At 38.9% G+C, this 17,636-nt stretch overlaps 2 protein-coding genes across 4 annotated transcripts in view; one reads left to right on the top strand and one right to left on the bottom strand.

The window, feature by feature from the left end:
- Nucleotides 1-12,205, bottom strand: part of LOC126190714 (RNA N6-adenosine-methyltransferase mettl16) — a 44,322-nt gene extending 32,117 nt beyond the window's left edge. Inside the window, exons 1-5 of one of the 3 annotated variants that reach the window (XM_049931191.1) lie at nt 12,147-12,205; nt 11,901-12,061; nt 11,468-11,687; nt 10,975-11,115; nt 1,443-1,698 (exon numbers count right to left, since the gene is read on the bottom strand). In XM_049931191.1, the coding sequence (XP_049787148.1) occupies nt 1,443-1,698; nt 10,975-11,115; nt 11,468-11,687; nt 11,901-12,005 (722 nt within the window). In that variant the 5' untranslated portion in view covers nt 12,006-12,061; nt 12,147-12,205. The other 2 variants (XM_049931200.1, XM_049931209.1) reach the window with 2 other exon arrangements.
- LOC126190730 (lissencephaly-1 homolog) overlaps nt 12,203-17,636 on the top strand; it is a 173,499-nt gene continuing 168,065 nt past the window's right edge. Inside the window, exon 1 of the mRNA XM_049931221.1 lies at nt 12,203-12,341. The gene's annotated coding sequence lies outside the window, so the exon portion shown is untranslated. The remainder of the gene's footprint in view (nt 12,342-17,636) is intronic.

The raw sequence follows: 17,636 nt of genomic DNA, 5'->3' as shown, positions 1-17,636 counted from the left end.
TATATATATTGTGAAAAGCAATGGTCCCATAACACTCCCCTGTGGCACGCCAGAGGTTACTTTAACGTCTGTAGATGTCCCCATTGATAACAACATGCTGTGTTCTGTTTGCTAAAAACTCTTCAATCCAGCCACACAGCTGGTCTGATATTCCGTAGGCTCTTACTTTGTTTATCAGGCGACAGTGCGGAACTGTATCGAACGCCTTCCGGAAGTCAAGGAAAATAGAATCTACCTGGGAGCCTGTATCTAATATTTTCTGTGTCTCATGAACAAATAAAGCGAGTTGGGTCTCACACGATCGCTGTTTCCGGAATCCACGTTTGATTCCTACATAGTAGATTCTGGGTTTCCAAAAACGACATGATACTCTAGCAAAAAACATGTTCTAAAATTCTACAACAGATCGACGTCACAGATATAGGTCTATAGTTTTGTGCATCTGCTCGACGACCCTTCTTGAAGACTGGGACTACCTTTGCTCTTTTCCAATCATTTGGAACCTTCCGTTCCTCTAGAGACTTGCGGTACACGGCTGTTAGAAGGGGGGCAAGTTCTTTCGCGTACTCTGTGTAGAATCGAATTGGTATCCCGTCAGATATATGTGAATTAAACAGGAAGAAGCACCAGTCCCTGGTACAATGGGACATACATTCTGCCAAGTACTTAGAAATGGTTTGCAGAATTTTGATGTAAATGTAGAAGCATGCTTTGAGGTTACTGTTCTGACTAACTTGTCACAAGTAATTGTGGAAATTTCTCTTATTTTACACTGATTCTCAAGAGGGGTATAGCTTGAGCATAGGCAGTATTATGAGCACTTCAAACTTGTGTCTTGCTTTCCACACCCAATCTATCACTTCTTGGGTTCTAATCAAGTGTGGTGTGCATGATATATATGATTATCTCATGTTTCTGTCTTACAGTTTCCATACTACTGTATCTCACCACTAGTAGTTGAAAACAGTCTCATGTTGGGAAAAACTGCACTGATATCTTGTATGGTGGTTTTTGTTTGTTTGTACTAACTTTAGGCACTTTCAATGCCATTTTTGTAAATATGCCAAAAGTGGTTTTGCACAATACCAACATAGGAGGAAGTGACTTGGATGGTAATAAAACATGAATAATTAATCTCCAGAGTTCTGAGTTTGAAGATGAATTAATGCTGACTTTTTCTACACTACAGAAACAACAAGGGAAGTTGAAACATCATTGAAAATTGATTCATTAACTTGGCTACAACTATGTAATCCATAAATTATAAATTTTATAACAATTTTAACAGTTAAAATTTATGAATAAAATGAATGATAAAACGAACTTACAGTCTAATATGGGCCAATGTACAAGAAAATTATCACCTAACGTTATTTTCAGTCAAAGTCTACACATAATTACTCAGAATACTTGAGGTTATTTTCACTGGCAGAATGGCTCACCTGATGCTGTTCCTGAGCTGTAGACTCTCCTCCACAATCTTACTAATGAGACCTATTTCACCACCAGGAGTAACCACCTCATCAATAGATCCTGTCCAGGCATTACGTGGAGGTGGGCGCTCAGCAGTTCGTGACTTTTTCTTCTGATCAAGTTGTTCTTCATTCTTGAAGAATGGAGGGTTGCACATACAGAAATCATATTTTTCTTCCTTTCCCACAAGCGGTGTGAGTATCTTATCTTGGTCAACCAGCTGTACTGCAGAACACATCTCTCATGAATCATTAAACTACGTAATTTTTTTAAAGGCAGTGTTCATTACTGGATATATTAACAAATTATAGAATTACAGCTGAAGACTTCTTGATGAATGGCTAGAGCCATTGGAAAATATGCATAATATTTCAGCATCAAAATGATTTTTATTGACTTAGTGCACTGATGGACTCATGACTGATGTATTTTCCTTTATACCTGTGAGTTTTTTCCACTCATTTTTAGGCCAACATCTATTTAATACTCCCATATTTTGCATTCAGTGTTATCACAGTTTTTCCTGACCCATCTGCTTATGGCATCCTCAGAACTTCTTACACTGTTTTTCTTGGACATTGTAAGCTGCCTACTTCCATGGTTGTTGTTACTGTTTGAAGTGAACCTAATGGCGTCTTTGCAGTTACATACCTATATCACGATCCTCACTTAATTTTAGTCAGTGGTATTCTCTGGTAGCAAATGAGATCTGGTAGATCTGTCATACTGTTTCAATCATATTTATAAATGAGATTACTCTGCTTTCTTAACATGTTATACTGAGATGCCATCCTGTACTCCCTTATTTGAAATGAATTACCTACCGCACTGTTCAAGAATGATCTAGTATTGATATGAAGGCAGAATACACATTCTTGAAAATGCAGTTGATTCATTCTGAAGTAGCATCTTTGGACAGATGGCATGAAGTAAATAGTGGTTTTCTGTCTCTTTGATTAGTAGCCCCAGAAATTACTTATGCTGGATGGGAGCAAACCCAATATGACTCACAAAGTGTAGCTACATTTTAAACAAATAGCCATCTTTCGATGTAGGCGATAAGTTGTCAGGAAGCATTGTAAAGTTATCAAGGAAGATGAAGGCATACCATATCCAACAGGGACCATGCCTAGTAAAGCACAGTAGGGTTTAAACCAACCTTTGGGTTGAGGACTGCTTTACTGAATGGCAAGTGGAACACTCAAAAACAAGTGGAGCAGCTAGTGGAAGTATGTAGTTGTTGTTCCCTTTCTCTTCAGAACATACTAGATGCACATTTCAACGTGGTGCTCTCATCAACAACCAGACTGCAGTTTATTGGTGGAACACTTAGAAAATGCAACAGGTCTACTAAAGAGACTGCTTACATTACATTTGTCTGCCCTCTTCTAGAGTAACGCTTGCAGTGTGGAATCTACATGAGCTAGGATTGGTGGAGGACATCAAAAAATTTAAAAAAAAGGGCAGCTAGTTTTACATTATCGCAAAATAGGGGAGAAAGTGCCATGGATACGATACCTGAACTGGGGTCGCAATCATTAAACCAAAGGGCATTTTCTGTTACAGCAAAACCTACTCATGAAATTCCAATCACCTACTTTCTCCTAAGAGTGTGAAAATATTTCGTTGGGGCCCACCTACATAGGGAGAAATGATCATCATAATAAAATAAGAGAAATCACAGTTCACGTGGAAAGATTTAAGTGTTTGTTTACCCTGCACACTGTCTGAGAATGAAATGGTAAAGAAACAGCTTGAAGGGGGCTTGATAAACCTTCTGCCAGGTACTTAACTGTGAACTGCAGAGTAACATGTAGTTGAAGAGGTTATATTATACTGCCCAACTATGACACAAAAAACAACAAGAATGGTGCTTTCTGTTTAAAAGCAGGGTTTTAAGTCAGTTCAAAAGCTAATGCAATTACTCTTTCTGAAATTTCAACAACTTGCAGCATTATAAAAGATTTTCTCAACAGGATCCGACCTTTAATTTTTGTAATCTTATCCCAGATTGACACTCACAAGATTTTGGTATTAAGGCACTAGCTGCTTAAAGCAAGACCATTCATAGCCTCAGAATGTAACCTAAGCACACTCTTCACTCCTGGTTATGGGTCAAAGTGATAATCTAGGGCATGATTATACACATCAAACTGCAATTTATGGTGTAGTATTCCATTAGTGCTGCATGACTGCTGCTTACTTTAATTCTTATACCTACCCCAAAGCTTTTCACCCAAATTCATCTGTCTTCTCGCTTTGCCACACCATGCTTATCACCTTCTACATGCTTCCATAATTTACAAACCCACCATCCTGAGAAGCTCCATGTTCATGGTTACTATAACACACTAAAACAATTTCTGCTCCTGTACAACAGAACATTTTGTACTTTGCTTGCAGCCTAAATCAGAATTTACACTGCCTGTTATGCGACACTGAGTCTCTAAAGTGATGTTATATGCTGGAGCTTTTACACTCCATGCGATCCAGAGCTATCTATCAATGTGGAGCAGTAGTTGTTGGACAGTCTTTGAATTATGTCAGTTTTCCTCGACCCAGTAAATTTGGTTTTAACAGAAAACAGTGCTCTCTGAATTCAAGGCAGTTGTGAATTGGTGAATAAAATGAACAAGGAGAGGACTGTGAGGAGAGGAGGACTGTGCAAACAAAATGAACAAAGAGAGAGACCACAGGAAAATTTATTCATTTGCAGAGTGACCTGAGAAAAAATAAAGATAAATTTTGCAATTACTTCAGAATGAGTACAGGGACACCTGCTTCAAGGAAGGTTAATACTACTTATGATCACAATCAGGTAGGTACACATTATCAAGTTTGCAAAACAGTTTTTACCATCAGAAAATTACAATCTGTGATATATTCACCATATTTTATAAATTATAAGAGAGCTGAGATGGAGTCAAACTGATGTTCGTGGCAGTTCACTGAAAATATCAAAGTTTCCATGAGTTTGGGGTTTGAAATGATGCTTTCAGCTTGACAGTTTCCAGCCCGTAATTCGACATGAGAGAATGTGCAGTGGAAGGAGTTTAAGAATGTTGCAATGCTTCCAGTAAAATCTGCTGCATTCTAATTCTACAGGCTGGAAAGTGTTGGTTTTGATATATCAAAGTAAGAAATTTATTTTTACAAAAAGCACAAACAAAATACATAAATATGTTCATCTAACCTTCCCATTTCATGTATGCAAAATGTGAGGCATATCACTTCCTCTACTGTGTTGGCATTCACTATGACTGTATGACAAATACCACATGTATTTCACTGACAACTCATCGAATTTCCTCCTTTGGGTCATGGATACTTCAGGGTTTATTGGCATACACCACAGACTTAAGATGACTTCAAAGAAAAAAATCACAAGGAGTTAAGTCACATAACCTTCATGGCCATTGATGATCCTTGATGGCCATCGATGATCGGCATTGCGGGAAATGAGGCAATTTGGGAACTGCTCATGGAGCAACTGAATTGTTTTGTGGTAAGTATGGCAGGTGGCACCATCCTGCTGACACCAAGACTATTCAATGTCCATTCCATCCATATGGGGACACAAAAACTCCCACATCATCGTATGGTATCAGTCTCCATTGACTGTTATAGTTGTCTTGCACCAACTTCAGAAAAATAACGGCTGATGATGGCGCCTGACAGAAAGCCACACCACACTGTCACTCATTGTGGATATGCTTCCCTTTATTGGATCATGGAAGGATTTTCTTACCCCCAAATACGGTAGCTCTAATTATTCACAAAATCATTTAAGTGGAAGTGTGCTTCATCAATGAAGATGATTTTGTTTTGCAAAGCTCTTGTCCTCTCAGAACCCAGTCAACAGACTGTTGTCTTGTCCCTTTCAACTGCCGTGTCACTTGAATTTTATGGTGGGGTGGGGGGGGGGGTAAGGGAGATCATACCAGAGAATTCTCCATACTGAAGAACAGCTTAAGCCCAATTGGTGGGAGCAGTGACGAATTGACAGCATTGCGCTGACAGCCACAGTGTCATGAACAACTGCAACGTTTTCCTCACTTCGACCAGGACAATGATGGCAAGGACCTTTAAGGTTTACTGCTGAATCCATCTCAAAGAACTTTTTCTTAAGTCTGCGAACTGTTGATTCATTTGGTGCCTCATTACAACCTAGAATTGTACAAAGTTGCCTGACAGTTGCAGCATAACTTCCTCCATTCTGCTAAAACATTTTTGTGAACGGCCACATTGCGCACAAGTGAACTGCTACAAGGTTAGACACTGAATGCGAGAAATTCAAACTGAGTCAACAATCAAACTGTTCCTGGAAATAGAAACAAATCAAAACAATGTCACCAACTGATAAACAAAACTTTACCAGCTGTTTCAAAACTGGCACTCTTTTTGAATCACCCTTTAGCTGTCAAGTGGGCTTCAGGTGACAGTTTCCATATAATGGGAAGCAAACTCAGTGCAGAATGACAACTGTCATCTTGCAGCTCTAATTTTAAAATTTATTGCAACATGTCATGTAAATATTTTCACTTAGAACTTAAATACATAAAACTGCAACCAGTCACTTTTTTGAATAGCTTTTTATTACTCCATGAATCTGTTTCAAACCTTTTCAGGTTCATATTATTCAATGAACTGGTTTTCGAATCTTTTCAGATTAATATTATTCCACGAACCAGTTTTCACTTAGTCTTCACCAACTCACTTGGAAATACAGACACGAATATATGCATAAATAATTCAGTAGACTTCACACTAAATACAATATTTTTGGTTCTTCGCACGATACTGCAGATCCTGAAAAGATCCTTCACATTGTTCAGCTCTGTTCATTGCACTGATTTTAAGATTTTTGCTGATCAGGGTGCCTCTCAAGCCACTTTCACAGTCATGTTGAATGAGTCTAACTACAGTCGCACAATGTATGAATGAAAAAATCTGTCACAATATGGAAGATATTGAGCCCTGTACACCTGCCTCCTCCTATTATACCACAGTTTCAAACAGCTGAACAACACATGCATGTCAATTGGAATTTTCACATTCAGGTTAAATGCTCCCCCTCATTCTGGGACAATGTACAACAACTGTTTTTTTTTTTTGCTTGCATTACTAGTAGTAGCTGATGTTAACTGCAGATTAATAGTAATTGAAGTTGGTGGTTACAGTAAACAATCAAATGGCATGGCATTTAGAACAAGTGATTTGTACACTAATATTTCTAACATTCTGCAAAACTGGCCACCACCAAAAGAAATAACAGGTACTTCAGAAAAACTGCATTAATGTTGAGTGGAGATGAAGCCTTTTCCCAACAAGAAAATTTAATGTGTCTGTTTCCTGAACTGTAACTGAGTAAGGTTATTCGACAAGAAATTATCAAGGGCTATAATGGTAGTAGAAAATGCGTTCTGAATTATGGTCAGAAAGTGGCGTCTTCTCCAAAAGGAAACTGAAACTTCTTTAAACAACACAGACATTATTATTATGCGTATCTGCCTCCTGCACAATATGATAATTGAGGAAGATGGGCCGGACATCTCCCTTCAATTGTGTGTTGATCAGGGCATAATTGGAAATAATGCTAAGCAGAATTCTTTCAAAATAACAGAGCAAACAGTAATGCTACAAGAAGAGTGAGGAGTGTCAGACAGACATTCAAAAATTACATAATGCAAAAATGACATCAACAGTTATTAATGCAAACACATTTCATGACCAATTAATTGAATACTGTAATCACTGTGACCATCATTTCATTATCAAAATGATGAAATCTATACACGATTCAGATATACACAATCCTCCCCCCATGAACCATGGACCTTGCCGTTGGTGTGGAGGCTTGCGTGCCTCAACAATACAGATAGCCGTACCGTAGGTGCAACCACAATGGAGGAGTATCTGTTGAGAGACCATACAAACGTGTGGTTCCTGAAGAAGGGCAGCAGCCTTTTCAGTAGCTGCGAGGGCAACAGTCTGGATGATTGACTGATCTGGTCTTGTAACACTAATCAAAACGGCCTTGCTGTTGTGGTACTGTGAACGGCTGAAAGCAAGGGGAAACTACAGTCGTAATTTTTCCCGAGGGCATGCAGCTTTACTATATGAGTAAAGGAGTTTTGCTATTTGGGGAGCAAAATAACTGATGATGGTCGAAGTAGAGAGGATATAAAATGTAGACTGGCAATGGCAAGGAAAGAGTTTCTGAAGAAGAGAAATTTGTTAACATCGAGTATTGATTTAAGTGTCAGGAAGTCGTTTCTGAAAGTATTTGTATGGAGTGTAGCCATGTATGGAAGTGAAACATGGATGATAAATAGTTTAGACAAGAAGAGAATAGAAGTTTTCAAAATGTGGTGCTACAGAAGAATGCTGAAGATTAGATGGGTACATCACATAACTAATGAGGAGGTATTGAATAGAATTGGGGAGAAGAGGAGTTTGTGGCACAACTTGACTAGAAGAAGGGATCGATTGGTAGGACATGTTCTGAGGCATCAAGGGATCACCAATTTAGTACTGGAGGGCAGCGTGGAAGGTAAAAATCGTAGAGGGAGACCAAAAGATGAATACACTAAGCAGATTCGGAAGGATGTAGGATGCAGTAGGTATTGGGAGATGAAGAAGCTTGCACAGGATAGGGTAGCATAGAGAGCTGCATCAAACCAGTCTCAGGACTGAAGACCACAACAACAACAATACATAATACTTTTGTGTCACTTGCTAGTATTTTTGTAGTCATTTATTTTACTTTCTGTACTTACTGTCTGCTCCAAAAACTTGAGCTATTTCCTTCTGAGCTTGACGTAGCAGATCCCTGTTGTGGCAATGTTTGTTTTTCTGATCCCACAACATGGGGCATTCAAGCACATTAACAATGAGCTTTTGATGTTTATTGCATGAAACTGCTCCAAACAATTACAAAAAATACAAACTCATTTGTGACTATATTACATCATGTTGGATCATCTCATCCAGCTCAGCCTGCAATCTAAAAGGCCACCACACTGATCTATTGTTACATCAAGCCTCTTGATTGCCATGCAATTTCAGCACTTCACCATTTGGCTCAGCATCGTGAGCAGTGTAAATTCAGCCTACATTCTGTATGGATCAATTCCCCTAGCTCCTTTCCACAGTTACACAAATAATCCCATTGCACATCATCTTTACACCACCAAACAATGTTGTGCCACCTCATCACTTCTTCGTTCCTCCTAAATACTCCCAACTATAAGGAACAGTATCACCATCATCATTATTATTAGCATCCAACCACAAAGGAATGTAACAATATAATGAAAAGGACAGTTGGAACTCACTATATAGCCAAGATGCTGAGGTGCAGAAAGGCATAATAAAAAGACTGTTGGAAAGTTGGCTTTCGGCCAACAAGGGCTTTGTCGAAAATAGACGACACACACACGCACATCCATCTGCCAGAGACTGTGGTTTTGTGTGTGGGGCCTTGTAGGCTGAAAGCTTACTTTCCAACTATCTTTTTGTTGTGCATTCCTGTGACTCAGCATCTCCACTATATATGATGAACAACCACTACTACACTTTTCATTATATTGTTACATCCAACCATGAAGTTAGAAAGCTGGATTTCTTGGAAAATACAACACTTTTGGGAGTACATGCTGCCATCTTCAAGTTCTCCTGTAAATGAAAGTAACTCATTTTGAGGAAAAGAAGGGGGGATTCAAAGAGCCCAATTGTTGAAGCCATGAGTATTGTTGCATGCAACATGTTCAGCTACTGAGTGCTTATGTTCCCCATAAGCTACAGTTTAGCTCTAGAAATTCTCATTAATGGAGAGTTGATTAATTTTTGTACCTTCATAGATTGCAGTGCAGTAACTGCAGCCCAACTGCTTTCACATAATTATGTGCTCATTTCTGATGACATAAGAAATGTTTGCAATAGGATTGCAAAAGGAAGTAGTGGGTGGGTTGTATGGGACAGGCGTAAAAGCTGAATTTTTCACAACATAATGATATGTGACATGTACAATTTGCTTATGACTAAAGATTAGGATATTGATGTACTGAGTTGGCAACAGAACATCACTTGGCAGTATGAAAACATGGTCTTTGTAGCATATTTCTCATCTCAGACCATGATGACAGGTAGCTGAATCTTTAGAAAAGCTTATGGGCCAAGTTCTTCAACATGTGTGATACTGGAAGGTATGGTATGATGCAGTGTGGTGTGAACTGGTTTGAGGTTGATTAGCACTGGCAATGTATTATTGTGGTTGGAGTTATGCAAAAATGTTGTGGAAGATCCATTTATAAGGTACCTAGAAAAGACATTATCCCCATATAAAGGTTCTCTCAATATTGTCCCCCTATGACGGTTCCAACAAAGTTCCTAGAATATGACAATGACTGCTCCTTTCTACTGACTTGTAAAGTCACCAGACATGACAAGATTCTACAAGGAGGGGAGAGGTCGAAAAGAGGGAAAAGGGGACATTTTAATGTGCCATGAATGATAGACATTAAAATAGAAGTACAGCTGGTTGCAAGTAGGTCTCATACAGGCATAAGTTTCTACAAAACTATAAGAGAGGTTGTGATAAACATCCAAGGAAGTAGTTCATTGAGCTACGAATTACTTTGGGGTTTACAAACTGGACATGCAATAGAGTCTGCCTAGTATATATCGTAAGTATGCACATCCAACATGGTAATTTCTTCAGCCACCCACACAAGATAGATATCAGAGACTCTCCAATCAAAAATTAAATAAAATTAACATTAATATTTTTGACTTTTGTATGTAATGCATTGTGAATCATGTAAAATGACTATTCTTCATTAAATGACAAAGTGAAGATGGCCATCTTTAGTTTATGTTTAACATGTGTGGCATTAGGGAGGAAATGTGAGGAATGGTCCTTCAATAAATATACTAACACAGAGTAGTTAATTGCTCTACTGCCTATTTCTACAGTCATATCAGCAAGAGTTAGATAGTAACATCCGTTCTTCTCATTCATGGCTTTTTAGAAAGTTATGAACAATGTATGCAAATAATATTCTCATCAGACACTTATCTATTACACAATACAGATTTTTTGAAATTACCTTGTAATTTTAGCTTCTATAACAAAATGCATGTTAAATGTGGTGTGAACATGGACTATATTCTAGAGCAAGGCGTCGCCACAACAATTATTTTGAATTCATTTTCAGTTGCCTAGCCAACTCTCAACCACACTGTCACTATCTAATCAAACATAGACCTCAAACCACACTACAAACCAGTCTATAAACTCAATCAAGATTTCAGACTCAATTATGTGTCAGCATTACATAATTACTGCATATTGTTTGTTGATTACAAAGCCACCCCCATGAAATAGTAATCAAAAACTAACTCATGAAATATTTGAAAATGTCTCAGAAACATTCACAAGTGATTACGATAGCTACTGGTACTACAAATCTTTTATATTCCTTATGTAGCAACACTAACCTTTTATCAGTTCCTGAAGATTGTTGTTTTCCACATTAATTTTGGCTGCATTTGCACTCTCGTGATCCGTCTCTGATGCAATCATATGCCAACCATTCTTTTTTGCAGCTAAAAGGGGATAAATACATGATGCTCCAGTACCTGACAAACGAAATATTTTTATTCCTACACTTATACACATACATCACTTTCTAAATAGAAAATATCAGTACGTGAAAAGAGCTAAGCTGTCAGCAAAAGCATATGCTCAAGGGAATGCTTATTACTGTGCCAAATACAAACAAGATCGATGCAACCGAGTTGAAGAAAATCGTTTATGATCATCAGACACAGGTATACATGTGTGGAATACTGACACTGGAACTAATACAAAACCTATACTTCTTGCTCTACATAACAATGTGTGGGTATTATTAGTATTTTGAACTGCTTGGAACTGATCAATCTATTACTTTCAATGAACAAATATTATTGTCAGAATTACAGCATTTACCTATGTCTATGCCACAAACTGAATTTTCTTGGTTTCCATCACAGAGTGCTAACAAATCCTCAATCCACAGCAAATAGTTAAGGCGAAGTGGTAATGTTGGCACAAGGCGACCACTCGGAATCTTCACTTCCAGCCCAAAATCTTTCTTTAACAACGCCGTTGTAAGTGCACGAAGAGCTTCCTGGTCTTGGAAGTTAATTGAAACTTTTCCTGCGACATCCTGTGCGAAGTATAAACTTTAAGTAAATCTGACTCATATACAAGTCTATGAGAGCTGCAACAAGCCAGTCTTCGGAGTGAAGACAACAAAAGTAAGAACAATAACAGTATATGACACTTATCACCTGTATCTAATTTTCTTCTGATATAATTTAATGTTGTATCGATATCAAGTGGATAGTCGAATTTTCCTATTACTATATGTCTTGCTTACCTGCTTCGCATGTTTCCGAAAATCTGGATATAATATCGCCAGCTCTTTAAAATTTGGAGGATTTTTGTAGATATTTCTGGGATGCATAAACTTGTTGAGCGACATGATGACCCAGCAGTGCTCTATGTAAAGATAAGTTTACGCCGATTTTCCAAAGGTCCCTACAAATAAAAAAATCTGTAGAACACATTTGTGTACTGCATAACTCATATTTTGATCGTGCAAATATACCACAGTGACACCAACATTCAAATATAAACAAACAACAAGCGACAGTCATGCCCCGCCATGTTGGTACAGTTCCTCTTCCGTTTTACGAGAATTCTCGTGTTGTGCGAGAAACTCCCGCAGTTTGCGCAAACGTTCATTGACGAAGGTAGTGTTTTATAGTGAGAGTTGGTTAGCACATTCCGCTGCCCAGAAACAGCTTTGCAATATTATGTAAGTATTGTGTGTACAAGAGACAACTAAAAAGTAGTATTACGTCATATTATTCCGTAGTGATTGCACGTTGTTTAAAATGATTCCGCTACCTTGAAAATTATAGCGTCAAATACCACAATCAAAATGGCCGTTGGATAATAGTGACAAGGAATTGCTATGTTGCTGTGCTCATGAACAAAATAGTTTCGGTTATATTTCGCTAAACAACAGTTTGAATTTAAACAGCCTCTTAAATGAATTAGGAAGGATATTTGAGCTGCCTAGTTTCTTCATGTTTTGTTGCAAACAATTTTAAAATGTCATTAGTGATGTCATTGATATTTACATGGTCGTATGTAAGGATACTCCGTTTCTGCGTTTCTCAGTTTCTGGTGGAAGATTGGCTGGAGAGAGTGATGAGATATTTCGTTTTAAACTGACGATCAACAAGACGTGGGGAGAATGTAGTAATGACCTGATTTTTCTGTTATATTACTTGTGTAGATGGTTGCAGCTGTTGTTGACATTTGAATAAGGAGAATAGAGTATTGACGTCACATTCCCTTATGTAGCCCATTGTGTGTCGCACTTAAATTACCGATTATCCTTGATTTGACACGAAAATGTGTCCTTTGTTTATGATAAACTACTGTATCCACCGACAATAACGCAAGTCAGCTCTGAGAATAAAAAGTGTGAGAAACGCAGTTAATAAACATAAAATTCTTCCACGATGCCCATAAGAATGGTACTGTAACATCAAGCGTTTGTGGTTTGTTACAAAATTTTATCGTGTAACAGTTGGCATTTGATGCAAAATTAACTTCCGTGTACCAGTATAGTTTGCCAGAGACGTTAAACCAATCGTGAATTAGCTTAAATGAGCGTGCCACATGTTACTTTCTTACCCCTTCATTCTTTTTTAGATACAGCGTTTGAAACCTAGTGAATGCCGATAACATGGGATTGTCTGTTCTTGTTTTTGTTTCACGATTTTTACCTGCTGAATGATTGAAGTAGCAATTACGGGTGTTTACTCATAAAAGATCGTGCCTGCTGTAGTAAATAAGATGTTGGCATTTTTATAGCGAAATTCAAAAACTAACAAAGGGAAAAACTTCTTAATGTTATAATATGCAAAATTTCCAGTCATGGTATAGTTGTGCGTTAGTTTGGCGATTCGCAACTAATCTAATTAATGCATTTCAAGCCACTGACTTAAGCTCAGTTTCTTAAGCATCGACCCTGCAGTTAATGAATACTTTATTCTTGGCTGGGCCGAGTGCAATGTCATTTCGACGTCTTGAGAGCCGTATTGACGCAGGTTGTTGGGTAAGGCCGCGCCTAACTTGGCAACAGTGTAGCCTGGCAGGCCAGCCGGGCAGTTGTCAGTGACATCACTGGTCTGATTCACGCCTCGGGCAGGCCCAAGCCTAGTCTGGCGGAGGCTGTGTGTTCGAGAACTGCTTGCAGTATACTGTCTTATAAAATAAGACAGACTTTTGTTTTGGTGTTTATTGAAGACCACTGAATTACCTGTCGTGTCGTTATTTCTTAGATGTGCCTTACCTAACCTCTCTTTCAGAAAACATTACGTCGCTAATTTGCCTGTGTTGCCTGAAAGGAGACAGTTCTTTTCTAAAGAACTTCTGGCTAAACCGTATAGTTCATGAAAGCATCTAACGACAGATAACCCAGAAACATATTTGTTATGCTTACCATATGGTGGTACGTTACCACGAATCTAACTTACGTTGCGACAATTTGAGGACAGCCTTGATAGCCCCTCTTTCACTTACAGTATCTGTAATGCCTAACAAAAGTGAATGTTATCGTTGTACGTACTGGAATACTGATAAAGTGTATGGGATCTCTTAACCCCGGTCATGGTGCACAGCCCAAATTGAAGGTTGCTTGTCTAACGGATTCCTGAAGCAAAAAAATTTGTTTTCAAAACAGGTAGTGTACTAACGTTACGCCAGTTACCCAGACTATATGCATATAGTATTTGAGAGTGAGAATACTTGACGGATTGCAAGACACTTCAAACATAATTTCAAACCGTTGTCGATCATATGCGTAACGTCAAACATTTAGCATATTGACTCACAACAAACGTAATCAGACGCTTGAAGCTGTTTTATATGTGGGAACTGGATGAGTTGAAGGATTACCGGTCCATTCTAAGGCGGAATTTCGAGCGTACACAGAAGGGTACTATGAAGCGGATCGCCGGGAGAGATAGATAGATATGGAATTGCTGGTAAATCTCATTTGGCACGAACAGACGACGAAAATACCACGGGAAAATCTAATTAGAAATTTCCAGTAACTGGTTATCAGGCCGGAATCAAAGATTGCTCTTCAGTTCTGCACGACACCCCTGTAGGAATCATGGTGTCCAGTATCAAGTCGCACAGAGGCCTATAACCAACCATTTGTTCCTCGCTTCATCCGTGGCTGGAGCGGTAAAATACTTCAGTATATACTGTAGGTATAGCAAGGCAAATTGTAACTAATTGCAGAGGTCATTTGACGTGTTTTGTGATATTGTTACCCAAGTACGCCGATAAAAAAATTCGAACCTACATATTGATAGACGTTTGCTGTTACTTTTTATACGAAAACTCAAGCGAGCAATCGTCTATATAAATCTATCTTTGTCAACATGTATTATGCCCTCACCAAATAATGATCTGGGAAGACAGCTTTCCTTTTCAGTATTCTGAAAGCATTAGTTTTGCTTACTTAAATCGTTTATTTATCGTAGCAAGATATGGAAGAAATTGCAACACTAAACTGGCAGAAGCATATGTACGGGCGAAACGTTTTTCCAGTTTCCTGTATATAACCTGGAAAGAACTTTGTTTCCTAGGTGGTCCGTGTGCTACATTCGTTTTCGCATTTTTGTCGTTTTAATGCCATTCACTTTTTCAGATGTATCCACACGAGACATGACTGAAAATACAGTTGATTACATTTCATGTTCAAACGTGCTCAGATAATTTAGCGCAGTTTTTTTCACAAATGACAGCAAAGAAAAAACTGGAGTACATTTTTACTCTGGTTAACTCAGTAGTTGTATAATCGGTTACACTCTACTTGGGGGGAAACAGTTGTCTCGTAGCTATCAGAATGATACACACAAGTGCATGCGTATTAGTCGACCACAATATTATTGCACTTGGGAGTGAAGGCGTTTCGGTCGGTAACGGCCAAGTGCAATAATATCGTGTTTGGGCAGTAAAGGCCCCTACAAATCCACAAATTTATTGGCAGACCGACGGACCAATTTCGTGGCAGCCTACACACGTCTCGACCAACTGAAGTCAACGATCACAGCGCCGTCCTATTATTGTGGTTTGTTTATCTGAAGATCATTCTATTTGTTCTATGAGATCCCGCTTTGTTTCATACAGAAAAAAAGGCGGGTTTTTGCCTTGGCGGTCGGCACCAACAAAGCCGAAAGAAGAGAGCTGTGGGCAAAGAAGTGGCTAATGCAAGGAAAGAAATTCCCCCACGTTCTGTTACTTAAGCAGCGGGGTTCGGTGATTTTCGTAATTATCTAATAGTGGATAAATGATTCATTTGGGAGTTGCTGATCATCAAACCATTCTTAACGAGTAGGAATAGTCATGAGATTGGCTCAAGCTGCGACGAGAGACTGTTAGCTGTATTACGGCTTCTAGATACTGGTAGAAGTTAGGACGACCTAAAATTCACTGCTGTTGTACCCCACAATTATAAACTAAAATATTTCCTGAAACCTGCAGCGTGATGTACAGTTGACTGAGGAAATACGTCGTTGTAAAGCAAAACAAACGAAAATCCTTTATGTAAACTTAAGTTGTGTACGTAGCATATAAGATGATCTAGATGACATGTAAGTTTAAGAAACTCGTTCCAGGTTCGAAGCAGTTTGACTGCATACGATGGGAGAACACCATTTAATGAAAACAGGTACATAAAAAATGAATCAGACTTGTAAAAAAAGTTGCTCTTCATAACATAGCTTTTGGATATAGGCTGGACTTTTTTTAGCACTTGTAACAATGGCGCAAATATATTCTATGAATTAACGTCCACTGAAGTCGATATGTCGGTTTTTAGATTTCATTTCCGGTAAGTGTCGGAAATAAAACCTTAAAACTGAAATACAGAAGGTCAATGGACTTTTATTCTATATGTCACAGGAAACCATCATACATTTATTGCATCTATATCGCTATGCTCCTCGCACCACGTGTCTCTCAAACATCCAATATTTAACCGGTCAGTTTCACTCGTCACGCACCCTGTCGCGTATATTAGATCAGCATTTAATCCCACGCGCATTGCAAAAGATGAACTGTTGTCACAGTTGCGGAGTTCAGCCGTCGGATGGCCCTAACATCCCGACGGGGAATGTTCTTCGATCGGTCGGTCAAAATGCCGCCGCACATCCAGTTGGTCGACTGGTTGGTGCGTGTGTAGGGCTCGTGTAAGTTAGCCTACGCTTATTTTGTATGTACCGTGCACAGATCTGCCCAGTCAGATTTTGATTCTGGTATATCAGTCTACTACTTATGGCGAAAAGCCTTCCTTATGGTGATATGAAGAGCTGTAGATGCCGCTAAGTGTGTGCAGGAGGGAGGACTCTTTCGTATTTACTTGAACAAAATAGAGGTTTGGAACGCTAGTAGTACATACTATTGGTGAATGAAAAAATTTAGTAGCTGCGAATTCCATTTTCTCTCTAAGTGCAGATTGCGTTCTAGGTCTTCTTTCAATGAAATGATACTATGGCATTATTGGCCGGAGACCAGACTGGGGTTGTTTCGCCCCCAGTTTGGCGGCTTGTGCGTCGACGAAGAAGAAATGCAAGGATTACGGCAACACAAACACCCAGCCTCCGATCAAAGAAAATCTCCGACCCGGCCGAGAATTAAACCTGGAACACCGCGATCTGGACGCAGCGATGCTAACCACTAGACCAGGAGTCGAACCTTATTGCCACCTTGCCTAACGACAGAAATGAAGGCCTCGGGTTACTAAATAAGGGATTGTTGACACTGCATTTAGTTACTCTGGAAGGCGGTGCAGTTACGGGCTCTGCTGCTAGGATAATTCCTCTTGGTATACTCATGATAAAGTTCACAGTTACAACTTTGGTAATGTGGTGGATATTCCATTTACAAGGAGAATTGCTTTGTTTTTTATTTATTCGTCTTTGTAGGACATGTCAGATACATTACAGAAATAGTATATACAAGTATAATAGGATTAGGTGAGGATAGGACAAGAAGTTGCCAAACTGAGAGACTTTTACAGTGG

This window comes from Schistocerca cancellata, chromosome 1, assembly GCF_023864275.1.
Source record: "Schistocerca cancellata isolate TAMUIC-IGC-003103 chromosome 1, iqSchCanc2.1, whole genome shotgun sequence".
Classification (NCBI taxonomy): Eukaryota; Metazoa; Arthropoda; class Insecta; order Orthoptera; family Acrididae; genus Schistocerca; species Schistocerca cancellata.
The sequence above is the reverse complement of the archived record's forward strand: the minus strand, read 5'-3'. Positions and strand labels throughout refer to the sequence as shown.